Raw genomic sequence first — 27383 nt, forward strand, 5'->3', positions numbered from 1 at the left:
AAATAAGCTCATAAGTACTATACACTGTTATATTGTAATAAGCTCATAAGTACTATACACTGTTATATTGTAATAAGCTCATAAGTACTATACACTGATAGTTTATAGTTTCTAAAATATTATATAATGGAATCTGGTGGAAATATTGTAGTCTATGGAATGTCTATATTTCAGTTTGAAATCAGCTAGTAATTGTAGTTCCATAAGAGTTGTGAATTACTAGCCACATTATGATAATATTGTGAAGTTATATACAGGTTGAGTCTCCCATATCCAAAATGTTTGGGACCAGAGGTATTTTGGATATCGGAATATTCCGTATTTTGGAATAATTGCATACCATATTGAAATGTCTTAGGTATACGGCCCAAATCTAAACACAGAATGCATTTATGATTTATATCCACCTTATACACACAGCCTGATGGTAATTTTATACAATATTTTCAATAATTTTGTGGCTCAAACTAAGTTTGTATAAATACATTAAATTCATTTATATGTCATATACACCTTATACACACAGCCTATAAGTCATTTTATACTTTACTTTTAATAATTTTGTGCCTTAAACAAAGTTTGTGTGCATTGAACTATCAAAAATCAAAGTTTTCACTATCTCAGTCATGCTAAAAATATTCCGTATTTCAGAATATTCCGTATTTTGGAATATTTGGATATAGGAGACTCAACCTGTACTATCATAATTATAATCGATTGAAAAGTTCAAATAGGTTTGTGATAGTTATTGTAATTATGATCATTGATGGACAGATGATTTAAAGACATCTGGCCTTATGGGAGTTGAGGCCTTTAAATAAAAGTAAGTCCATGTGGTTCTGCCATCCCTTCACGGTCTAGTGGATGCTGGATTTGATCTGGAGGGATTGTGAGGTCTGTGTTGGGATGATATTGTTGGACATTGGAATAAGCTTGTGTTATGCATGTTGGAATATTATATGGTGCAGTGTTTGCCTGATGTATTAGCAATTGGCAATATTCAGTTTGCATATGTATAATAGTAGTAGGAATTACTGGATGCATTCTGCAGTCAAAATGGCTGCCAACATGAGGCCTGTAAACAAAGGAACATGCGGTCTAACATCCCCTCCACACAGAACATACAAACCCATCTCCCACCATGCTTTCTTAGCAATCATCTCTCTCATCACTGATAGCATTTGATTAATACTGTTTTATGAGAATTTGTTTGATTATATAAATACACTTTACCTTACCCCATCTGGTGTGCAATGTCCTTATTCAAATGAAATTATTCTAATGATCCAACGGTATATAATTCTGGGTAACATTTTGAGAGTTCATATATATATATTAATAATAATGTTATTTAATGATAAAAATAGAATATTTGCTTCCAATATATTATGTTTAAACTGGCAATTGCCTGCATGCACAAACAAACAGAACAAGCAAGAGACAAAGGAAAATAACCACCCCTTATCAGACTGACAAGTCCACATTTTTAATTTTAGAAACCAGAAGATGGCAGAATGTTCGTAGATATATATATATATATATATATACACACACACACACACACACACATTATATATATATATATACACATAAACACATATGGATAAATACAAGGGTAGAAAATTACACTAAGAGGAGTTATACAGAGAATAACAAGTATGTTGGTGGTAGGTAGGACTAAGTGAAAGGATGTTGCCTATCTGGACAGAGATATCAGGTGATAGTGAGGAGTTTGAATGATTAGTTTAAACCATTTGGGTGGAGCGAATTCAGTTAGAACATCCAGATCACCTCCTGACGGCATAGCTGACGAAATCAGACAACTCCCCTGGAGTGTTCATATTATATACTATACATTTATTTTAATGCATCTTTATCAAGCCTATATTAATTATTTATTGTTGTTTAGATTTCCCTAGTGCTGTACATCCATCCTCTTTTTATATTAATTACACACATCCCAAATATCTTCAGATGGATAACTTAAAATATGTGACTGAAGTGTTGCTACAGCCGTGTTTTGTATTAGCTCATAGAAATGCTTTTCTCTGGTGTGACATCTGATGTCTAAGAAGTTTTGATTTATGTGAAAACATTTCCCACACTCAGAGCATGGAAATGGTTTCTCAACTGTGATTTTTTTGATGTGTAACAAGAGATGCTGTATATCTAAAACATTTCCCACACACAGAACATGGAAATGGCTTCTCACCTGTGTGACGTCTCTGATGTCTAACAAGACCTGATTTCTGTGTAAAACATTTCCCACACTCAGAACATGGAAATGGCCTCTCACCTGTGTGACATCTCTGATGTGTAACAAGATGTGATTGGTTTCTAAAACATTTCCCACACGCAGAACATGGAAATGGTTTCTCACCTGTGTGACGTCTCTCATGTATAATAAGAGCTGACTTATGTGAAAAACATTTCCCACACTGAGAACAGGGAAATGGCTTCTCGCCTGTGTGACATCTGTAATGTGCAACAAGATGCGATTTGAATGAAAAACATCTCCCACACTCAGAGCATGGAAATGGCTTCTCACCTGTGTGACTTCTCTGATGTGTAACAAGACCTGATTTCTGTGTAAAACATTTCCCACACTCAGAACATGGAAATGGCTTCTCACCTGTGTGACTTCTCTGATGTGTAACAAGACCTGATTTCTGTGTAAAACATTTCCCACACTCAGAACATGGAAATTGCTTCTCTCCTGTGTGACATCTCTTATGTGTAACAAGATGTGATTGGTTTCTAAAACATTCCCCGCACACAGAACATGGAAATGGCCTCTCACCTGTATGCTGTCTCTGATGTGAAACAAGATGCGATTTACATGAAAAACATTTCCCACACTCAGAGCATGGAAATGGCTTCTCACCTGTGTGACTTCTCTGATGTGTAACAAAATGTGATTTGTTTGTAAAACATTTCCCACAATCAGAGCATGGAAATGCTTTCTTACCTGTGTGAATTCTCTTATGTCTAATAAGAGCTGACTTATGAGAAAAAGATTTCCCACACTCAGAACATGGAAATAATTTAATAGGTGTATAAGCCGCACTATGTGTAACAAAAGCTGAGGTATCAGGAGTACATTGGTCACAATTAGATGGATTAGATGATGTATCTGCACTGTGAGGTACTGGATGTATATTTAGTGTAACAGATCTGTCTCCTGGAGATTCCTGTGTGCTGTTATCTTCTATTTTAATATCTGTAGACAAGATGAGATCTCCCTCCAAGGCATTCCTGCTTGTGTGTCCATCTGTAAATGTATTATTATTATTCACAGCACATTATATAGCACAGACATACTGAGAAGCACTTTATATAGCACAGACATACTGAGAAGCACTTAACAAAGAATATTTAGTCATTCACATCAGTCCCTGCCCCAGTGGAGCTTACAATCTATATTCCATACCACACTGATACACATACACACTAAGGTTAATTTGTGTCAGAAGCCAATCAACCTACTAGTATGATTTTGGAGGGTTGGAGGAAACACATACAAACTCAACACGGATAGCCCCTTGGTTTGGAATCAAACATGACTTTAGTGTGAAGAGATAGCAATGCTAACCACTACACCACTGTGTAACTATTATAAATGAAGATGTTTAGTTTTGCAGGTGCAAACTATGAACAATTATTACAATTACAAATGCACAAACTACAAATAAGACTATAGATAAATAGATAAAATATTGGCATAAAATGGCACAAGCACATTACCAGCACATGTCATAGACCCAGCCACAGGGACAGGCAGCTGGCACATCACCAATGTATATTTCCCCCCAACTGCAGACTTTGCTGGGTAACGTTCCCTAGCCATCATCACAGAGCAGGAATCCTCATTAGCCAGTGACGTTGGTGAACCACAATACCCATCTAGACCTCCCTCACACATACACACGGGAAACTTGTGGGCTAATTACCAACTGCGTCCACACTACACAAAGTTCTCCAGGTGGGTATATATGTAGCAAAAGCAGCCACTATATGTTCCTCTTGTCATCCTCAGGGAGAGTAGGCCCACCAGAGTCATGCTACTAACTTAAGGTAATGAGTCACTGTATATAAACGCTGAGAGGGAAGGAGAGCGATAGGACAGAGCAACACAAAATGATGGCGACACAGAGCGGGGGAGGCAGCAGGACAGGGTAGGGGAATGGTGCAGGGTACAGAGCAGGGGAGGCAGCAGGACAGGTTAGGGGAATGGTGCAGGGCACAGAGTGGGGGAGGCAGCAGGACAGGGTAGGGGAATGGTGCAGGGCACAAAGTGGGGGAGGCAGTAGGACAGGGTAGGGGAATGGTGCAGGGCAGAGAAGGGGAGGCAGCAGTACAGGGTAGGGGAATGGTGCAGGGCACAGAGTGGGGGAGGCAGCAGGACAGGGTAGAGGAATGGTGCAGGGCACAGAGCGGGGGAGGCAGCAGGACAGGGTAGGGGAATGTTGCAGGGCACAGAGTGGGGGAGGCAGCAGGACAGGGTAGGGGAATGGTGCAGGGCACAGAGCGGGGGAGGCAGCAGGACAGGGTAGGGGAATGTTGCAGGGCACAGAGTGGGGGAGGCAGCAGGACAGGGTAGGGGAATGGTGCAGGGCACAGAGCGGGGGAGGCAGCAGGACAGGGTAGGGGAATGGTGCAGGGCACAGATCAACGGAGACAGCAGGACAGGGTAGGGGAATGGTGCAGGGCACAGAGCAGGGAAGGCAGCAGGACAGGGTAGGGGAATGGTGCAGGGCACAGAGCGGGGGAGGCGGCAGGACAGGGTAGGGGAATGGTGCAGGGCAGAGAAGGGGAGGCAGCAGGACAGGGTTGTGGAATGGTGCAGGACACAGAGCGGGGGAGGCAGCAGGACAGGGTAGGGGAATGTTGCAAAGCACAGAGTGGGGGAGGCAGCAGGACAGGGTAAGGGAATGTCGCAGGGCACAGAGCGGGGGAAACAGCACAACAGAGTGAAGAAATGGCGCAGGGTGCAAAGTGGGGGAGGCAGCAGGGCACTGTGTGGGGGAGGCAGTAAGACAGGGTAGGGGAATGGTGCAAAGAGCGGGGGAGGCAGGACAGGGTAGGGATATGTCGCACGGCAGAGATGAGTAATAGTAAAAAGAGGGAGACAGCAGAAGGGCAGAGCAGGATAGAGAGACAAGTCAGCAGATAAAGCACAACAGTACAGAGAATCCAAGCACAGAGGCTGGATGGAGCCACTGTGCAAAGACGGGTGTGTGGTTATAGATCGACGTGTGTGTGAGAAGGTCGAGTTCGTTGGTGTGATATGTGTGTTCTGATGTGTACTATACAGCATATTTGGGCTGGTAACACACAGTGACATGATGTGAGGGGGAGAGGAGTATAATAGAGGCTGATGGCTCCTGATGTATGAGATACACCAGAGAGTGTTGGGAGGAGACTGGTCAGATCTCTGGTCTGGAAACACTCAGTGACATGGTGTTAGGAGGAGAGCAGGAGTATAATAGGGGCTGATGGCTCCTGACTCCCCTACTGGACTTATACATTTGTCTCATTAGTTTGTACTGACAAAGGAGGGTGTAAGATAAGAGAATGTAGCAGTGAATGAGCAAGTAGAATATGTAACTGTGTAATAAGTGTTTATTACTCACCTGTACTGATATCTATAGGGATTTCCTCCTCCTTACACTGCTGATCCATATCTTCTTCTCCCTCTATATTGTCTTTCTTCATATCAGTCACATACGTCTCTTCTTCTCCTTCTATATCTTCTGCCTTCATATCATTCACATATGTTTCTTCTTCTCTCTCTACATCTTCTGAGTTTATATCAGTCACATACGTCTCTTCTTCTCCCTCTACATCTTCAGTCACATATGTCTCTTTTTCTCCCTCTATATCTTCTGCCTTGTTATCAGTCACATACGTCTCTTCTTCTCCCTCTATATCTTCTGCCTTGTTATCAGTCACATATGTCTCTTCTTCTCCCTCTGTATCTTCTGCCTTGTTATCAGTCACATATATCTCTTCTTCTTCCTCTATATGATTACTGTTAATATTAGTCAGATCATCATCCTAATTAAATCAGAAAAAATTGCATAATGTCTGATCTCATTACTTGAGATTACACAGTATACTATCAGTGTATAAGACACACACAGCTTCTGTACAGATAATATAGTAACAGTCACTTTGGTATATTGGTGAGACAATAAATCCCATTTACCTGATACTTCTGTGGGATCCTGTGATTCTCCTCTGTACAATTCTGTGAATAATGAGAACGGGAACATCTCTCTTGGGTATATCTGTTACTGGGTCCATCTGCAGGAGACACACAGTGACTGAGTACATTGTATATATGTGGTCATCAGGTGACGTGTGTATATAGGGAGCCCCCATACCTACTCTACAATAAATGACAGTCTCTTCTTACCCAGTGATGTGAGGGGCCAGTGATTCTCCATCATCACGTCCTTGCACAGACCACTGTGTTCTGATTTATACTCCCCCTCCTGCATGGAGACATAGACAGTGACATGCTGACACCTTATAGGAACCTGACACACACAATGATACAGTCATCACCCAGACACATCCCCTGATGTTACTGTATAATGTCCCATTCCCAGCAGTCACCTCTCCAGTCATCACCCAGACACATCCCCTGGTGTTACTGTATAATGTCCCATTCCCAGCAGTCACCTCTCCAGTCATCACCCAGGCACATCCCCTGGTGTTACTGTATAATGTCCCATTCCCAGCAGTCACCTCTCCAGTCATCACCCAGACACATCCCCTGGTGTTACTGTATAATGTCCCATTCCCAGCAGTCACCTCTCCTGTCATCACCCAGACACATCCCCTGATGTTACTGTATAATGTCCCATTCCCAGCAGTCACCTCTCCAGTCATCACCCAGACACATCCTCTGATGTTACTGTATAATGTCCCATTCCCAGCAGTCACCTCTCCAGTCATCACCCAGACACATCCTCTGATGTTACTGTATAATGGTCCCATTCCCAGCAGTCATCTCTCCAGTCATCACCCAGACACATCCCCTGGTGTTATTGTATAATGTCCCATTCCCAGCAGTCACCTCTCCAGTCAGCAGCTGAATGATCTTGTTGGTGAGTTCCAGGATCTTCTGGTCATTGTGTCTCCCATGTATCAGTGAGTGAGGTGGAGGCATCGTGATGGGACTTTGGGTCCTGCCCAGTCCTCCTGACACACGTGGATGGCTGCTGGGTGTATCACACTCACCGGATGTCTTCTTCACTACAGTGTAATCCTAAGTATTGGGGAGACATCAATGAAAAGGTTAATTAAACTCCACCTAAATGTGGGTGTTTATTCAGGTGATAACTTTGCATAATATACAAGAAGACTATTTCACAATATCAATTCTTGTAACAAACTCCAATATATAGGAAAATGTAGAGTATATAGTATGCAGATCTGACATATTTGTGTCAGTGACAAAAATCAAGAACATACTGCAAGCAAAGCACTAAATCCCGACTGTGGGACTTATACTATATCTTACTTGCTACTTGGCTATTACGATAGATATAAGTGATCACTTTGATACTCCCAGATCCCCTCACCTCCCCAGTCATATCCCTGTATTATTACTATAGATATAAGTGATGTCACGGTGACACTCCCAGACCCTCTCACCTCCCAGTCATGTCCCTGTATTATTACTATAGATATAAGTGATGTCACTGTGACACTCCCAGACCCTCTCACCTCCCCAGTCAGCACGTAGATGATCTCCAGGGTGAGATGTAAGATCCTCTCAGTCCTGTGACTCTTGTCCTTTTCCATCCTTAGTGAATCAGAGAGAATATAGAATGTGTGATAAATAGTAATAAAGAATCTGGTTCCTCACAGCAGGACTGTCTAGGAATAAATAGAATAAATATAGTACACATCACAGAGAAGACATATAACACTGAGTGACCAGGAAGTCTCCCCTTTCCCCCCAGCCATAGAGCCCTGGTCAGTGTCTGTCAGAGGTTCCTGTGACCCAGCCCCGTAAGGCTCCTCAGAGGCCGTCACACAATGCTGTACTGCATAAGGTTACACCAATGCTCCTCACCTGGCCGGGGGTCTTATACCTGCCAGACACATATCAGATGCTCTTTGCACCACTAGAAATAAGTTACATTGGTGTTAGGACACTGTCCTTTATTTTTAATCTGGCCTGCAGTACCTCTGTGTCACCAGAGGTGTTGCTGGTGTATTCTGACAGTGTCTCCTAACAAGCAGTTAATATCACTCCCCTGTTTATCACCTGCTCCTGCCTCACAGAATATTAATTCCTGCCCCTCACCATGTACCCTGCTGGTCATTGATTGTGTTCCTGGATTGTATTACACGACCTGCACCCGATCTCCTGTATACTGGACTTCTGCAAACTGCAATTCCACTGCTGTCTGTGAGTCTGTCTCATCTACTCTGCAGCTTTTCGCCTTTGCTTGTATCCAGTCTGTATATCTCCAGCCCATATTATGTGCAGCTAAAGCCAGCTGGGCCTCTGCAAGCTGTCCCTCCTATTGCTGCATGTGACTCTGACTCAACCACTCTGCAGCATATGGTTCTTGTTTGTATCCAGTTTTGCTGATCTTCAAGTTTCTGTTTACTACCAGTTCCAGTCCGGTTCATGTATCACTCCTGGCTTCTCTGCATTGCCTGCACTATGTTTTTGTTTCATCAACAATTTATATTTCACTATGCTCCTGACTCCACAGCTGTCATTACAAGTATCCACTTACATAACAATGGGACAGAAACGGGTGCTTTCTGTTTTTATTGCAACGTAGAAACGGACAATGTCAAACCCCACAATTACATATAATATAAATTACACAAATGACACTATTCACTCTATTTCCTAGAGACATACATATTACATACATAGAAATAACATCCAAGCATAAATACATACATAATCAGAATGGGACATTGCTGAGGTTTTGTCACAAGCTCTGGGAGTGATTCCTGAAATCCCCCATAACTCTCTCCTGGGGTATCACCGATAAGTTATAATTATTCGCAGATATATAAGACACATTACTCCATCGCTCAGAGCAGCTGTGTGGAAAACAGACGGGATCTTGATCGCTCAAAACGGCGGTGAAAAACACAGACGGGATCTTGATCGCTCAAAACGGCGGTGAAAAACACAGACGGGACCTAGATCACTTAGAGCAGCTGCGAGGAACACAGACGGGATCTGGATCGCTCAGAGCAGCTGTGAGGAACACAGACAGGACCTGGATCACTCAGAGCAGCTGTAAGGAACACAGACGGGACCTGGATCTCTCAGAGCAGTTGCGAGGAACACAGATAAGACCTGGATTGCTCAGAACAGCTGCGAGGAACACAGACAGTACCTGGATCACTCAATATCAGCTACGAGGAACACAGACGAGACCTGGATCGCTCAGAGCAGCTGTGAGGAACACAGACAGGACCTGGATCACTCAGAGCAGCTGTAAGGAACCCAGACGGGACCGGGATCGCTCAGAGCAGCTGTAAGGAACACAGACGGGACCTGGATCGCTCAGAGCAGTTGCGAGGAACACAGATAAGACCTGGATCGCTCAGAACAGCTGCGAGGATCATAGACGGGACCTGGATCACTCAGAGCAGCTGTGAGGAACACAGGCGGGACCGGGATCGCTCAGAGCAGCTGTAAGGAACACAGACGGGACCTGGATCACTCAGAGCAGCTGCAAGGAACACAGACGGGACCTGGATCGCTCAGAGCAGCTGCGAGGATCATAGACGGGACCTGGATCACTCAGAGCATCTGTGAGGAACACAGACGGGACCTGGATTGCTCAGAGCAACTGTGAGGAACACAGACAGGACCTGGATCACTCAGAGCTGCTGTGAGGAAAACAGACAGGACCTGGATCGCTCAGAGCTGCTGTGAGGAAAACAGACAGGACCTGGATCGCTCAGAGCAGCTGCGAGGAACACTGACGGCACCTGGATCACTCAGAGCAGCTGTGAGGAACACAGACGGGACCTGGACCGCTCTGAAAAAAACTATTCTGAATAGAACAAAATGGAGATCTCAGAGAGAAAATAATGATTTTTTCACTACAGATACAATGGAGCAGCTGCGAGGATCATAGACGGGACCTGGATCACTCAGAGCATCTGTGAGGAACACAGACGGGACCTGGATTGCTCAGAGCAACTGTGAGGAACACAGACAGGACCTGGATCACTCAGAGCTGCTGTGAGGAAAACAGACAGGACCTGGATCGCTCAGAGCTGCTGTGAGGAAAACAGACAGGACCTGGATCGCTCAGAGCATCTGTGAGGAACACAGACGGGACCTGGATTGCTCAGAGCAACTGTGAGGAACACAGACAGGACCTGGATCACTCAGAGCTGCTGTGAGGAAAACAGACAGGACCTGGATCGCTCAGAGCTGCTGTGAGGAAAACAGACAGGACCTGGATCGCTCAGAGCAGCTGCGAGGAACACTGACGGCACCTGGATCACTCAGAGCAGCTGTGAGGAACACAGACGGGACCTGGACCGCTCTGAAAAAAACTATTCTGAATAGAACAAAATGGAGATCTCAGAGAGAAAATAATGATTTTTTCACTACAGAGACAATGGGGCCAATTCAGAGTTGATGAACACGGACGGGACCTGGATCGCTCAGAGCAGCTGTGAGGAAAACAGACGGGATCTAGATCGCTCAGAGCGGCTGTGAGGAACACAGACGGGACCTGGATCGCTCAGAGCAGCTTTGAGGAACACAGACGGAATCTGGATTGCTCAGAGTGGTGGTGTGGAACACAGACAGGACCTGGATCGCTCAGAACGGCTGTGAGGAACACATACAGGACCTGGATCGCTCAGAGCAGCTGTGAGGAACACAGACGGGACCTGGATTGCTCAGAGCAGCTGTGAGGAACACAGACGGGACCTGGATCGCTCAGAGCAGCTGTGAGGAACAGAGGCGGGACCTGGATCGCTCAGAGCAGCTGCAAGGGACACAGACGGGACCTGGATCGCTCAGAGTGGTGGTGAGGAACACAGACAGGACCTGGATCGCTCAGAACGGCTGTGAGGAACACATAAGGGACCTGGATCGCTCATAGCAGCTGTGAGGAACACAGACAGGACCTGGATCGCTCATAGCAGCTGAGTTGAACACAGACAGGACCTGGATGGCTCAGAGCAGCTATGAGGAACACAGACGGGACCTGGACCGCTCTGAAAAAAACTATTTTGGATAGAACAAAATAGAGATCTGAGACAATAATGATTTTTTCACTATGGAGACAATGGGGCCGATTCAGAGTTGGGCAAAGAAGAGCCCACAGCTGGTCTATCGGCACTCGCCCGTATGTGACTGTATGCAAATAGGTGCTACAAAGCCCTTCCCTGGTATATATCTGTGCGTCCGAAAGAGCCAGGACTGAGACACCCAGTATGACCATCCATAGGCGCTGTAATACTGCCTGTTGCATCTTTAGACGCCGCCATTGGTTGCACCAGCCCTATGGTGTAGCAGATTATCATCTCCAATTTGAGCGATTGAGTGTCTATGTACGCATACACCTCAGTCACACGCCAACAACACTCCCATAACATGCCCACAGTGCTCCCATGATACGCCCACATCGCTCCCATGGAGAGAAGATACATAGTAGAAGGAAGATACTGGAGAGAAGATACCTAGTGGAAGGAAGATACTGCAGAGAAGATACATAGTGGAAGGAAGATACTGGAGAGAAGATACATAGTGGAAGGAAGATACTGGAGAAAAGATACATAGTGGAAGGAAGATACTGGAGAGAAGATACCTAGTGGAAGGAAGATACTGCAGAGAAGATACATAGTGGAAGGAAAATACTGGAGAGAAGATACATAGTGGAAGGAAGATACTGGAGAAAAGATACATAGTGGAAGGAAGATGTGCCACCACCGAAGAGATGAACAGAAATAAATAATAAGCAATCTCTCTGATCAAGTGCTCAATAAGGCCCAAATTCATCTCTCAGCCAGGGATTATCCGCTGCTGATTGGCTGCCGGTCTGCGAGCTCCAATTGGCTCACGACCGGCGCCTACTCGACTGACAGTGGTGCTTTTAGCGATGCGTGCAGGGAGGCTGGGCCGTGTCACCGGAGACACGCTGTGCTGCGGCCAATCCCTGGCAACGGCACAGCACATTCCGAGGGACCCGGCTCTTTTTTAAAAGTGAGTCCCCAGGCCTTAATACCAGGTAAAATATGCGCTATAGCGCATACTTGCGATCACTGCATCACCGAGACACATCCCCTGGTGTTACTATATGATGGGCCAGATTCAGCACAGATTGCAAGTCTGCAAATGCATGCACACGGCCGCTGCCAAATTATGCAAATGAATGCAATCGCAATGCCACCGCATCACAAAATGCAGATACCCAGCACTACATAATGCTGCCCCCTTACCTTTACTTACATCCACAATACCTTGAAAGACAGCTAAAACATCGAGAACCATCGGACACATACATACAATAGTGGTTGACCAGACCTCACTCAGAAAATGCTAAGCTTCATCTGTGCATCTAGTGCTCAAACTGCGTATACCGTCACAGGGGCTTATTTATGCACGCACCCGTAACGGCGTCACCACCCACAAACAGCACTTCCTGTCACTCAATGCTGGATGGGTCTGTGTATACGCATGCGTAGAACGCAACAATCGGCCGGCTGCATGCGAATTAGTACTTGTGTTCCTTGCTGAATGAGGCCCAATATCTCATTCCCAGCAGTTACCTCTCCAGTCAGCAGATGAATGATCTTGTTGGTGAGTTCCAGGATCTTCTGGTTATTGTGTCTCTCATGTATCAGTAAGTGAGGTGGAGGCACCGTGATGGGGCTCTGGGGCCTGCTCAGTCCTTCTGATACACTCACCGGATTTCTTCTTCACTGCTGAGTAACCCTGTGTATTGGGGAAGACAGCAATGAGAAGGTCAATTATGCTCCACCCAAATTAGTCTGTTTATTCAGGTGATCACTTTGTATAATATTTTATAATATATAATATTTTACATGTCTCCCTGCCTGTGTCCGCTTTTCCACCCTATTTGTTGGTCAAGGCAAATGGGCCAAATGTAAGTGAGCACTTTCTGTGGGTTCCAAGTGTGAAATTTGTTGACCAAGGCGATTTAACCCTTGCAAAACTACAGCTTCTTATTTAAAGTGACAAAATCTGGTGCCTGTGTCCACTTTACCAACCTATTTATTCCCAAATCCTTGTTGTACCAGGAAAAATAAAATTTCAATTTGACTAAGAGACACAATTTATTGTTAATACAATTTTAACACAGTGATCTAACTTAGAAACATAGAATTTGACGGCACTTGGCCCATCTAGTCTGCCCCTTTTCATGTATCTTTTGGGCAACTTCAACCCTATTTACTCCTTACGTCTCTCATGGATATCCTTATGCCTAACCCAAGCGTGTTTAAATTGTTCCACTGTTTTAGCTCCAACCACCTCTGATGGGAGGCTATTCCACTTATCCACTACACTTTCTGTGAAGTAATTTTTCCTCAAATTTCCTCTGACCCTACCTCCCTCCAGTTTCAGTGCATGTCCTCGTGTTCTTGTACATCTCTTCCTTTGAAGAATGCTTCCCTCCTGTCCCTTGTTAAAACCCTTCATGTATTTGAAAGTTTCTAACATGTCCCCCCTTTCCCTTCTCTGTTCCAAACTATACATATTAAGATCTTTTAGTCTTTATAGGTAAGTTCTGTGCTCTAGGCCATGCACCAATTTAATTGCCCTTCTTTGTACCGACTCTAATGTCTCTATATAATACTGGAGATATGGCCTCCAGAACTGAACACAGTATTCTAGATGAGGCCGTACCAAGGACCTATACAGTGGCATTATCACTTCTTTCCTGCTACTGATTCCTCTCCCTATGCAACCAAGCATCTGACTTGCCTTCCTCATTGCTTTGGTGCATTGCTTGCCTGTCTTCAAATTTTCTGAAATGGTGACTCCTAAATCCCTTTCTTCCTCTGTATTTTCCAATATAGAGTCCTTGATACTATATTTAGCCTTTAGGTTATTGGGACCCAAGTGCATGATTTTGCATTTTTTAACATTAAACTGTAGTTGCCATGTTCTTGCTCATTTCTCTAGTCTACCCAGATCCTCAGTCATTTGTTTTACCCCTCCTGGTGTGTCTACCCTGTTGCATACTTTTGTGTCATCTGCAAAAAGGCATACTTTCCCTTTAATATTATTTGCAATATCATCAACATAGATTAAAATATGAGATATGGTAAGAACTTACCTTTGTTATCTCTATTTCTACGAAGTCCATAGGGTTCCACAGGATACCTTGGGGTATAGGTGTGACGTCAGTCATCGGGCACCATAGAGTTAAGCTTTCAGCCTCCCAGGATGCACTAGGGTCCCCCTCCTATACCCCGCCCCCGAGCCAAGGCATCTCAGTTTTGTACCAAGCCATAGGCCGAAGGAGGAGAAGGAAGAGAGAGAAAAAAGATCTGGATACACACAAGAATCACATTCTCACCAGAGGGAGATGGAAAAACCGGTGCCCAGAGCAAAGCCCATCTGCAGCACAGGTGCGACAGGGCGGGAGTCCTGTGGAACCCTATGGACTTCGTAGAAATAGAGATAACAAAGGTAAGTTCTTACCATATCTCATATTTTCTACTTCAGGGTCTATAGGGTATCCACAGGATACCTTGGGGATGTCCCAAAGCAGTATCCTTTAAGGGTGGAGACGCTCCTGTGCTGAAAGGAGAATTCGCCGCCCGAAGGAAGCATCCTGAGAGGCGAAGGTGTCAAACCTGTAATACCTCACGAAGGTATGGACAGAGGACCACGTAGCAGCCTTGCAGATCTGGACTGCAGAGGCACCACGTCGAGTTGCCCACGAAGGACCCACAGACCTAGTGGAATGAGCCTTCACAGAAGGAGGAACCGGCAGGCCCTCATGAAGATAAGCTTCAGAAATTGCCATACGGATCCAGGCTGCCAAAGTTTGCTTTGAAGCAGACCAACCCTTTTTACGGAAGCCATAGAGGACAAACAAGGCGTCCGACTTCCTAAACGAAGAAGTGTGGTCAACATAAGTCCTTAAGGCCCGCACAACATCCAAAGAGGCCTCACCCACGGAAAGGCCAGGTGAGTTAAAGGCCGGAACAACGATTTCCTCGTTAACATGAAACTGGGAAACAACTTTGGGAAGAAATTCAGGACGAGAGCGTAACACTGCCCTGTTCCCATGAAAAATCAAGAAAGGGGGTCTACAAGAAAGAGCCCCTAAATCAGAAACACGTCAGGCCGAAGCTATGGCCAGAAGGAAAACAGTCTTAGCTGTTAGGCATTTAAGATCCACTGAGCCCAGTGGTTCAAACGGCGGTCCTTGGAGAGCCCTCAGGACCACAGTCAAGTCCCAAGGCGCAACAGGTGGAACTAAAGGCGGCTGAATCCGCAGAACGCCCTGCATAAAGGTGCGCACATCAGGGATTGTAGCAATCCTACGGTGAAACCAGACAGACAGGGCCGAAACCTGCACCTTCAAAGAAGCAAGGCGAAGCCCATGGTCTAGTCCTGCTTGTAGGAAGGCGAGTATCCGAGACAGACGAAACTCCCGCGGTGCATAACCTCTCGGTCGACACCACTACGTATGCCACACGCGATGGTAGATCCTTGCGGAAGACGTTTCCGAGCTCTTAGCATGGTACGCACTACAGAGGTGGAAAACCCCCTGGACCTTAACATGGCTGTCTCAACAGCCACGCCGTTAAAGACAGCCGAGTCAGGTCCGGGTGAAGACAAGGACCCTGCGACAGAAGGACAAGGACCCTGCGACAGAAGGTCCGGTCGTAGCGGCAACCGCAGAGGACTGTCCACGGACAGACCCTGAAGGTCTGAGAACCAGTGCCGTCTGGGCCACGCAGGAGCTATCAACAGGAGCGTCCCTCCTTCCTGTTTGAATTTCCGGATTACCCGTGGAAGAAGGGAAACCAGAGGAAACAGGTAAGCGAACAGGAACGTCCAACGGACGGACAGAGCATCCACCAGAGACGCCTTTTCGTCTCTTGTGCGAGACCCGTACACCGGCAACTTGTTGTTGTGCCGGGACGCCATGAGGTCGATCTCTGGAAGACCCCACTTGTCCACCAGCAGTTGAAAAACGTCCGGGTGCAGGGACCATTCTCCCGGATGAACGTCTTGGCAACTGAGAAAGTTCGCCTCCCAATTTAGCACTCCCGGGATGAAGACAGCTGATATAGCCAGAAGATTGCGCTCCGCCCATACCAGGATCCGAGACACCTCTACGAGAGCCGCCCGACTTCGGGTTCCTCCTTGCCGGTTTATGTAGGCCACGGTGGTAGCGTTGTCCGACTGGACCTGCACTGGGCGACCCTGGAGAACCCGATGTGCCTGCTGGAGAGCATTGAAAACCGCTCGGAGTTCCAAGATGTTTATTGGAAGCTCTGCTTCTGTCGGAGTCCACCTGCCCTGGAACAAGCGTACCCGAAACTGCTCCCCAGCCCCGAAGACTGGCGTCCGTTGTCAACAGGACCCAATTCGGTACCCAGAACGGACGTCCCCTGTTGAGATGGGTCGTCTGCAACCACCAGACAAGGGACAGGCGAACCTCCGGGGTGAGCACCATCGTCTGGGATTTTAGAGACTGAGGCAGTCCGTTCCATTTGGACAGGATCAGGTGCTGCAGAGGTCTGGAGTGAAACTGATGCCCACCATGTCGAACACCGACACCATGGAGCCCAGTAACTTCATCGCCGAGTGTAGAGACACCCGGCGGCTGTGCAGACAACTGCGCACCCTCGAATGTAAGGCAGAGATCTTTTCCTCCGTCACAAAGATCCTTTGCTCTACCGAGTCCAATAAGGCTCCGAGGTGCAGAATCCTCTGAGACGGGATTAGAGTGGACTTCTGCCAGTTTATCAACCAGCCGTGCCGTTGCAGTGGGGCAATAGTCAGGTCCAGGTGACGCAGAAGGAGCTCCGGCGATACTGCCACTAAAAGAAGGTCGTCCAAGTACGGCAACATGCGGACTCCCTGCAGCCGCAGAGAAGCCGCCATGACCGCCATCACCTTGGTGAACATACGTGGTGCTGTCGCCAGGCCAAAGCCCGAAACTGAAAGTGGTCGCTGCGGATTGCAAACCTGAGGAACTGTTGATGCTGCAAAAGAATAGGGACATGCAGGTAAGCGTCCTGTATGTCCAATGACATCATGTAGTCCCCAGGTTCCAGCGCCAGAATGATGGACCGTAGGGTCTCCATCCAAAACTTCGGCACCCGCAAAGACTTGTTGAGAGCCTTGAGGTTGAGAATCGGACGATACAACCCATTGGGTTTCTGCACCAAAAAGAGATTGGAATAGAAACCCTGGCCCCTCTGGGAGAATGGAACAGGCACTATAACTCCAGCCTGGAGCATAGTGTGCAAAACCTTCCGCAGCTCCGTGGCCTTGTTCCGGTCTGATGGTAGACCTGTGGTGAAAAATCGAGCCGGGGGTCTGTGCCGGAAGGAGAGGGCATACCCGTGGGAGACCACCTCGAAAACCCAAGTGTCTGTCGTGGTGACCGACCAACACCGGGCGAACTGCAGCAGGCGGCCTCCCACTTTGGGATCCCCCAAAGGGAGGCCCGGACCGTCAGGCCGCTGGCTTGTCATCTGGCTTAGGGGCCGGACGTCTGGTACTCCAGGCCTGCTTCCGGGGCTTGGCCGATTTCTTGGGGCCAGCCTGTCGGGGAAAAGACTGTGGTTTTGGCCTGCCCTGGGCCCTATAAGACCGAAAGGATGATGGTCCTGAACCAGAAGGGACAGCGGCCGATGGGAGACATGCCGATTTAGCTGCCGCCAGTGTGGCTACAATCTTGTCCAGATCTGGACCGAAGAGAACTTCTCCGTTAAAGGACAACGCCTCCAAACCCTTTTTGGAATCAGCGTCCGCCTTCCAGGATCGCAACCATAAGGTGCGACGAGCAGCCACCGCTGCCGAAGAAATTCGAGACGCCAGGGTACTAATGTCCAAGGCCACTTCGTTTATATAAGTGGCCGAATCTCGGAGGTTACCAATCAACTCCGCCTGCTCAGCCGGACAGTCGGAATCGAAGGACGCCTCCAACATATCCGCCCAGCGCTCCATAGCTCTGGCAACCCAGCAAATGGCCATAGCCGGCCGCGCTGCCCCCCCCGCAAGTGAGTAAGCGGACTTCAGGCAGATCTCCACCTTGCGGTCCGTAGCATCCTTAAGGGAGGACATGGATGGCATCGATAATGTGGAACTACGGACAAGACGTGTCACATGAGAATCCACCTGTGGAGGGGACTCCCATTTAGCAAAATAATTATGCGCGAACGGATAAGCCACCACCAGACGCCTCTGTGGCTAGTATCACTTGCCAGGCTGTTTCCACGCCTCCTCTAAATGGTCCACCAACTGACCCGAAAGAAAAAAGACTGTGGCGTCACCCTTCACATCCTTAAAAAAGGCATATTTGGATTTAGCCGCTGGGGGAACTTCGTCCTCAATCACCAAGGCTGTGCGGACTGCCCAAATAAGTCCAGGAATATACAACTTGGACCTAGCGTCCGCTTCCTTAGTACGGAGAGGTTCCTGATCAGAAAGATCCAGAATCTCCCCGAAATCAGACGTCCCTTCGTCATCCTCATAAGGAGCCGACAGAGACGCCACCGGCTGTTTATGTGGCCGCATCACAGACTCCCCTTGCAACACATCCGACAACTGCTGTACAGAACTCGTCAGGGAGTTAACCCACGCCGGCTCCTGAGAAACCGGGAGAGGGGAAATAGGGAGACTGCGGGGTACCACCAATTGTCTTGGGAAACCCTGCATGGGTGACGACACCACTGATTGCTGGGACAAACCCATCTGCGTAAACGCGGGCTGCGGAGCTAACTAGCCCACTAAGGTTGTAAGCGCCTGAGCGAAACAAGCCCAGGGCGGCTCCTGTACCGGTGCTGTAACCGTAATAGGCCGCACCAACAACAAACACTGTCGGCATAGGCCCTCCGCGCTACCCTCCCCCTCCGCTAACGGTACTTTACACGTAGTACACTGCAGCCAGAGAGGAAAACAAGAGATATGGTAAGAACTTACCTTTGTTATCTCTGTTTCTACGAAGTCCATAGGGTCCACAGGGTGACCTTGGGGTATAGCTGGATCCTGGATCCTCGGGCACCACGGAGTTAAAGCTTTCAGCTGCTCCCAGGATGCACTTGGGTCCAACCTCCCCTATACCCCGCCCCACAGGCACCTCAGTTGGTAAGGAGGAGGAGACGAAACAGAGAGAAGGAAGACTGGAACACACAAGAACCATACTGGGAGACGGAAAACCGGTGACCAGTCACAGAGCCCATATGAAGCCAGGTGCGTCAGGGCGGGTGCCCTGTGGACCCTATGGACTTCATAGAAACAGAGATAACAAAGGTAAGTTCTTGCCATATCTCTTGTTTTCTACTTCTGGGTCCATAGGGGTCCACAGGGTGACCTTGGGGATGTCCCAAAGCAGTCCAACTAAGGGCGGGGACGCTCCTGTGCTGATAGGAGAACCCGGCGCCCAAAGGATGCATCCTGAGAGGCAAAGGTGTCAAACGCATAGAACCTCAAAAAGGTCTGAATGGAAGACCAGGTGGCCGCCTTACAGAGCTGAACAGCAGAGGCGCCACGGTTAGCAGCCCAAGAAGGGCCCACAGACCGAGTGGAATGAGCCTTAACAGAGGCTGGAACAGGTAAACCCTCCTGCATATAAGCCTCAATAATAACAGAACGAAGCCAACGGGCTAGAGTCTGTTTGTTGGCAGGCCAACCCCTCTTGTGAAAACCAAAGAGGATAAACAAAGAATCCGACTTCCTCACAGAACTAGTCCGGTCCACATAAACCTGGAGTGCACGGACAACGTCTAAGGAAGCCTCCCCAGCCGAAAGATCAGGCGACTGAAAGGCTGGTACAACAATTTCCTGATTAATGTGGAACCTGGAAACCACCTTAGGCAGGAACTCAGGACGAGTGCGAAGCACCGCTCTGTCCTGATGAAAAATCAGAAAAGGGGGACGACAAGAAAGCACCCCCAAATCTGAAACCCTCCTGGCAGAAGCAATTGCCAAGAGGAAAACAGTTTTAAAAGTTAGACACTTGAGTCAGCGGACTCTGTAAGGCCCGAAGAACCACCGCCAAATCCCACGGGGCCACAGGTGGCACAAAGGGAGGCTGGATTCTCAAAACTCCCTGGAAAAAGGTGTGTACGTCCGGCATAGCAGCGATCCTGCGCTGGAACCACACCGACAGAGCAGACACGTGCACCTTCAGCGAAGAAAGACGTAATCCTAAGTCCAAACCCGACTGAAGGAAAGCCAGAATACGCGAAACCCGGAACACCTGGGGATCATAGTTTCTGGCCTCGCACCACTGAAAGAAAGTGTGCCACACTCTGTGATAGATCCTCGCGGAAGCAGGCTTGCGCGCCCTCAGCATGGTGGTAATAACGGAGCTAGAAAAGCCCCGAGACCTCAGGACGGCTGTCTCAAGAGCCACGCCGTCAAAGATAGTCGACCCAGATCCGGGTGAAGACAGGGCCCCTGAGACAACAGGTCCCGCCGTTGAGGTAGGAGGTACGGAGCGTCGATGGACAGGCTCCGCAGATCGGAGTACCACGGCCTTCTGGGCCACGCTGGGGCCACCAGGATCAGTGTGCCTCCGTCCTGTTTGAACTTGTGCAGGACCCGAGGCAGCAGAGATATCGGAGGGAACAAGTAAGCCAGTTGAAACAGCCATTTCACCGACAGCGCGTCTATCAGACTTGCGCCTGCGTCCCTTGTCCTTGACCCGTACACAGGCAGCTTGTGATTGTGACGGGACGCCATCAGGTCCAGCTCTGGCAGCCCCCACTTGTCCACGAGTAGTTGGAATACCTCTGGATGAAGCGACCATTCCCCGGGATGCACGTCGTAACGGCTGAGGAAGTCTGCCTCCCAATTGAGGACTCCTGGGATGAAAACTGCCGAGAGAGCTGGAAGATAGTGCTCCGCCCAAGCCAGGACGCGGGACACCTCCGACATCGCAGCTCGACTGCGAGTCCCTCCCTGGTGATTGATGTACGCCACCGTGGTGGCGTTGTCTGACTGCACCTGAACGGCCCTTCCGTGAAGAGCGGTGCCGGACAACTGCAGGGCTCTGTATACTGCCCGTAGTTCCAGGATGTTGATGGGAAGCGCTTCCTCCGCCGATCAACGACCCTGAAGTGACAAGGAGCCTGTCACCGCCCCCCAACCCCGGAGACTGGCATCTGTTGTGAGCAGAACCCATTCCGGGATCCAAAAGGGGCGCCCCTCTAGGAGATGAGCCGTCTGCAGCCACCAGGCTAGGGACAGACGCACCTCCGAGGACAACACCAGCATCTGAGAGCGGATCCTGTGTGGCAATCCGTTCCATTCCGAAAGAATCAGCCCCTGCAGGGGCCTGGAATGGAACTGGGCAAACTCCACCATGTCGAATGCCGACACCATGGACCCCAAAACTCTCATCGCTGAGTGCACCGACACTCTGCCACTGCTCAGACAACTGTGAATCCGCAGCTGTAAGGAGGAGACCTTCTCTGGAGTCAGAAAAATCCGTTGCTGACGAGAGTCCAGCAGGGCCCCCAAATGAACCATCTGCTGTGATGGGATGAGGGAGGACTTCTTCCAGTTGATCAACCAGCCGTGCGCCTGTAGACAAGCGACCGTCAGGTAGAGAAGCTGGATCAGTACCTCCGGGGAGCTTGCCAGCAAGAGGAGGTCGTCTAGATACGGTAGCAACCGTATTCCCTGGCTCCGAAGATGAGCCGCCATGACCGCCATCACCTTGGTAAATACCCTTGGTGCCGTGGAGAGACCAAAGGGTAGAGCCCTGAATTGGTAGTGGTTGTGGAGAATAGCAAACTGCAGAAACAGTTGGTGCGATGTTGCTATAGGCACATGGAGGTAGGCGTCCTGGATATCCAGGGAGACCATATAGTCCCCTGGTTCCATCGCCAGAATGATGGAACGCAAAGTTTCCATCCTGAATTTGGGAACCCTGAGAAACCTGTTCAGGGACTTCAAATTGAGGATGGGGCGATGAGAGCCATTGGGTTTCTGCACCAGAAACAGCGTAGAGTAATACCCCATCCCACGTTGAGACTGTGGCACGGGTATAATGACCCCCGCCGTCAGCAAGGCCTCTATGGCTTCCTGAACCTGCAAGGCCTTGGTTTTGTCCTGAGAAGGACTTGTGCAAAAAAACTGGCCAGGCGGCCTGTGCCAAAAAGACAGGGCATACCCCTGGGAGACCACTTCTCGCACCCAGGCATCCGTGGTGGTATTGTGCCAGCACTGGGCGAATTGAAGAAGTCGGCCTCCCACTCTGGGGTCCCCCAGAGGGAGGCCCGTCCCATCACGCAGAAGGCTCATCTTCTTGCTTGGAAGAAGGGCGCCTAGCACTCCAGGCTTGCTTCTTTGGCTTTGAGGTGGTCTTGGGTGCGGACTGCCTCGGGAAGGACTGACCCTTTGCCTTGCCCTGAACCCGAAAGGAACGAAAGGCCGAGCTCCGGACCTTAGCAGGTGTAGTAGCTGAAGGGAGGAAGGCTGACTTGGATTTTGCCAGGGTATCTACTATTTTGTCCAGGTCCGGACCAAATAGTAATTCTCCATTAAAAGGTAAGGCCTCCAAGCCTTTCTTTGAATCCGCGTCTGCTCTCCAAGACCGCAACCACAAGGATCTACGAGCAGACACTGCTGCCGCCGAAACCCTAGAGGTCAACAAGCTAGCATCCAACGATGCTTCTCCAATGTAGGAGGCGGCATCTCTCATCTGTCCTAACAACGCCCTCTAGACGTCCGGAGCTTCATCCGTAAACGTGTCCTCCAAGGCGTTGGCCCACCCCTCAATGGCCTTGGCCACCCAGGAGATGGCCATGGACGGCCGGGCTACAGCCCCTGAGAGAGAATAAATAGACTTTAGACAAGTCTCCACCTTCCTGTCCGTAGGATCCTTCAGCGAGGATATAGACAGCAATGGCAAAGTAGCACTCCTGATGAGGCGTGTTACATGGGAATCGACTGCAGGCGGAGTTTCCCATTTCTTACAATGCGCTTCCGGGAATGGATAATTGGACACCAAGCGTTTCTGTGGCAGGAAACGCTTACTGGGTGTCTGCCAGGCCACCGCCATGTGATCAGTCAACTGATCAGAGAAGGGGAACGCTGCAGAAGTAACCTTAGCTTTTTTAAAACTAGGATACCTCGACTTGGGAGCGGGTGCCTCATCCTCAATCAGAAGAATGGCCCGCACCGCCTTAACCAGAGCCCGCACATTGATGGAAGACTGAGTCATCCTGCAGCCTGCGCCATGACTGAGCGTTTAGACGCACTGGAGGGCACGTCACTGCGCAACATCGACTGAAAAGCCGAAGATGCTGCCGCCAAATCTTGGACAGTGTGGGAAAGCGCATCCACCCAGGGTGGAGGAGCTGCCACAGGAGCCTGAAACGGCACCACAGCCTGCTGTGCCACAGGGGTGGACTGAATATACATTGGCAACCCCGCATAGGGACCAACAGGCTGAGACCCCGGGGGAGTCTGCAATAATTGTGGGACACCCGGGGAATGGGGGATGGCAGGCAGAGACAACGCCCTAGTAGGGGCGGCAGTCGGGACCGACATACGGCCCGCGATGGACACCAGCACCTGGGAAAACATCGCCCATGGTGGCTCCTGCGACATGGGAGGTTTAGACATACCAGGGAGCGCCTGGCACCGTCCGCACAGGCCGTCCTGTGACAAATCTTCCCTATCCACTCCTGCAGAACAACGCCTGCAGGAGAACAATACCGGAGCCCCGGAGTGCTCAATCTCCTCCTCAGACATGACTTAGGAAGAAAACGTGCGCACTCACCAGTGTGCTGAACAACAGCCCACAATATGGTACTGTGTAGCACACAACTGTATGTGATGGACCTCACAAATACGTGATTTATATAGGCGAGGTCTGTAGAAACACCCTTCCCCCGCACACCTGTAGGGCTTGTAGGAGAAGGAAAGGGATAGGTATAAGCTGACAGTAAGTAGAAAAAAGACACAGACAGGCAGCACTAGCAAAAGTCACATACCATGCAGGAAGATATACTCACTGCACCTTTCCACTACAATCAACCTCCCAGATTCAGTGTCTGGGAGGGCTATAGTGCTGTGTACACTGTCCTTGTCGGGGGAGAGGTACACAGGGGGACCGGTCCGCATGCTCCCTGAAGATCTGCGCTGCCACAGAGAAAATGGCCGCTGGAGACCTCAGAGGAGGAGTGGCCGAGTAATCTGCAGCTCAGCGACGCCAGACTACGTGCTGAAAGGCGCGCTGAGCTGAGGGGAGGAGCCGCTAGACAGGGAAGGCTTCCTCCCCTGGCTAGCATATTTAACCCCTGGGTTGCCGGCATCCCGCTTGCCGCATAATTTACCCTGGTGGTCCCAGTGGTCTGGCGGGGTATGCCTCCGCTGGAGGGGGGGCCCGCCGCCACCGCTAGCGCCCCCGGTCTGTCCCCTAGACCGGTGGCATGGGACTGCATTTACAAGGAATCCGCGCACCGCTGCTAATCAGCGGTGCGCGGCTTACCTTAATCTCCCCGGCGTCTTCCGGCAGCAGTCCCGGGGGAAGCCAGAGTCCGGCTAGTACAGACTCTGGCTTCCCCCGCCGAGATCCCCAGTTCAGTGCTGGCGTCGCGGCGCCAGCAGGGAGAAGGAGCGGCAGCGTGGGCGTCTGTACAGACAGCCCATCGCTGCCGCTCTGGAGAAAAAAACTATAGTAAAAAAAATTTAACTAAGTTAAAATAAAAAGCTTTAGGGGGCTGCTCCTGCAGCCCCCCCCCCGCAGGGTGACCCGACTCCGGCCGGGCACCATCTTAAACTGAGGTGCCTTTGGCTCGGGGGCGGGGTATAGGGGAGGTTGGACCCAAGTGCATCCTGGGAGCAGCTGAAAGCTTTAACTCCGTGGTGCCCGAGGATCCAGCTATACCCCAAGGTCACCCTGTGGACCCCTATGGACCCTGAAGTAGAAAGTCACTTTCAGACATGATTGTAGAAAGTATGTGACCCCTCTCACCAATTTTTAAGAAGGCGAGAGACCACCCTGCAGCACCGCACCGCACCGCAAGGGCTTTAGCAGAAAGAACAGGGACAGTAATAAGGCTGACAGTCAGAAAGGAAAGTACAGGCAGCAGCGCTAGCACAGTCACATACAATGCAAAGAAACTCAATTCCTGCACTAACAGAGCTGATAAATCAACTACACAGACACAGAGTCTGGTAGGACACAGCGCTGCATACACAGACCTGACCACAGCGGAGGAGAGGTATGCGGGGGGACCCAGACCACGATGCCTCCGTCCAGACTTCCAGCAGCGTTCACCATGCGTTCTGAAGATGCCCGCCGAGGAGCAGAGAGGAGGCTGGCCTGGGGGAAGAGCGCTGCCACAGGGCCAGTCGGCGTGTTGCAGAGAGGGCTGTGTGCAGCGGGGGAGGCGCCGGCTGTGAGACAGGGAAGGCGCGCTCCCCTGGCATGCATTTAACCCCTGGGACGCCGCAGCGCTACCGCTCTGCCGCGGTCCTGCTGTCCCAGGGGGGTAGTGGAAGCGCAGGTTTAGTACCTGGCTCCACGCTGCAGCCAGTCCCCAGGGAGCCCCCTGCCTGGGGACTTTTGGACCATGTTCAACACGGTCCCACCGCGGGACCCCTGCTGCTTACCTTTGTCCCCCTTAAATCCGGCCATGGTCCGAAGCATCTGGGGTCACCGCTGTGACCCCAGATGCTTACCAGCATCCCCGGATCGGTACCGGCGTACTGGTACCGGCGGGGGTGTAGGGAAGACAGCATGGACGTCAAAACTGACTGTCCATGCTGTACTTCCAGATGTGCAGCCACAGCTGCAAAACGAAAACTTCAGGGGCTCTTCATGGCCCCCCTCTAACAGGTGCCTCCGACTCCGGCCGGGCACCGAACTAAACTGAGATGCCTTGGCTCGGGGGTGGGGTATAGGAGGGGGACCCTAGTGCATCCTGGGAGGCTGAAAGCTTAACTCTAGTCTATGGTGCCCGATGACTGACGTCACACCTATACCCCAAGGTATCCTGTGGATACCCTATGGACCCTGAAGTAGAAAAAGCATTTAATTGTATTAATATAACTATATTAACTATAAAATATATCACTGTACAGTCCTCTCTCTCCTATATAATATTAATACCACATATCAGTGTGTGCTGGGAGCTGTATTATTCCCCCTCATATATCACAGTATGATCCCCTCCCCCATATATAATAATAATACCACATAGTGTGTGCTGGGAGATGTGTTATTCCCCCTCATATATCACCATACAGTCCAATCCCCCCTATATAATAATATTACCACATATCAGTGTGTGCTGGGAGCAGTTTTATTCCCCCCATATATCACTGTACGGTCCCCTGCCCCCTATATAATAATAATACCACATAGAGTGTGCTGGGAGCTGTATTATTCCCCCTCATATATCACCATACAGTCCAATCCCCCCTATATAATAATATTACCACATATCAGTGTGTGCTGGGAGCTGTGTTATTCCCCCCATATATCACTGTACGGTCCCCTGCCCCCTATATAATAATAATACCACATATCAGTGTGTGCTGGGAGCTGTGTTTCTCCCCTCATATATCACTGTACAGACCCCTCCTCATTATGTAATGATATTACCACATAGTGTGTGCTGGGAGCTGTGTTATTCCCCCTCATATATCACTGTACTGTCCCCTCTCCCCTATATAATAATACCACATATCAGTGTGTACTGGGAGCTGTGTTATTCCCCCCATAGATCACTGTACGATCCTCTCTCCCCTATATAATAATAATATACCATATCAGTGTGTGCCTTGAGCTGTGTTATTCCCCCTCATATATCACTGTACTGTCCCCTCTCCCCTATATTATAATAATTATAATAATAATATAACATATACAGGACACGTTACCTGGCTCCGGCTATCAGGAATATCTATAACAAAATGGCAACTAAAGCCCCTGTGGCCCCGCCCCCTCTGCTCTGTGACTGGTAGACTATAAAAATATGGCCGTCGGTCACCGTGCATGAGGACACCATTATACTATAAAGGTATTAGTCTAGTGCTGAAGCTGTGAGCGGTAGGTTTAGGTGGCTGCTACTTACGTACTTGTAAGTAGCAGCCACCTAAACCTACCGCTCACAGTTTCAGCACAAGACTAATACCTGTCCTTCCTACTTTGTGGCGCCCGATTGGCTACTCGCTGCTGCCA

At 49.3% G+C, this 27383-nt stretch overlaps 2 protein-coding genes across 2 annotated transcripts in view; one reads left to right on the forward strand and one right to left on the reverse strand.

Moving 5' to 3' along the window:
• The window catches only part of LOC148508066 (uncharacterized), a 251333-nt gene that overhangs the window by 213642 nt on the left and 10308 nt on the right, over positions 1 to 27383 (forward strand). The window lies entirely within an intron of this gene.
• LOC148508069 (uncharacterized) lies at positions 1467 to 27168 on the reverse strand. The gene is made up of 8 exons (XM_088445212.1): positions 27083 to 27168; positions 12790 to 12955; positions 7738 to 7816; positions 7085 to 7276; positions 6419 to 6497; positions 6209 to 6306; positions 5634 to 6057; positions 1467 to 3271 (listed from the first exon to the last, which is right to left on the reverse strand). Exons 3-8 carry the CDS (start codon positions 7813 to 7815, stop codon positions 2127 to 2129), a joined length of 2016 nt encoding a protein of 671 aa, XP_088301338.1. The 5' UTR covers position 7816; positions 12790 to 12955; positions 27083 to 27168; the 3' UTR covers positions 1467 to 2126.

Source organism: Taudactylus pleione, unplaced genomic scaffold, assembly GCF_031769625.1.
Source record: "Taudactylus pleione unplaced genomic scaffold, aTauple2 ptg000377l, whole genome shotgun sequence".
Taxonomy (NCBI): Eukaryota; Metazoa; Chordata; class Amphibia; order Anura; family Myobatrachidae; genus Taudactylus; species Taudactylus pleione.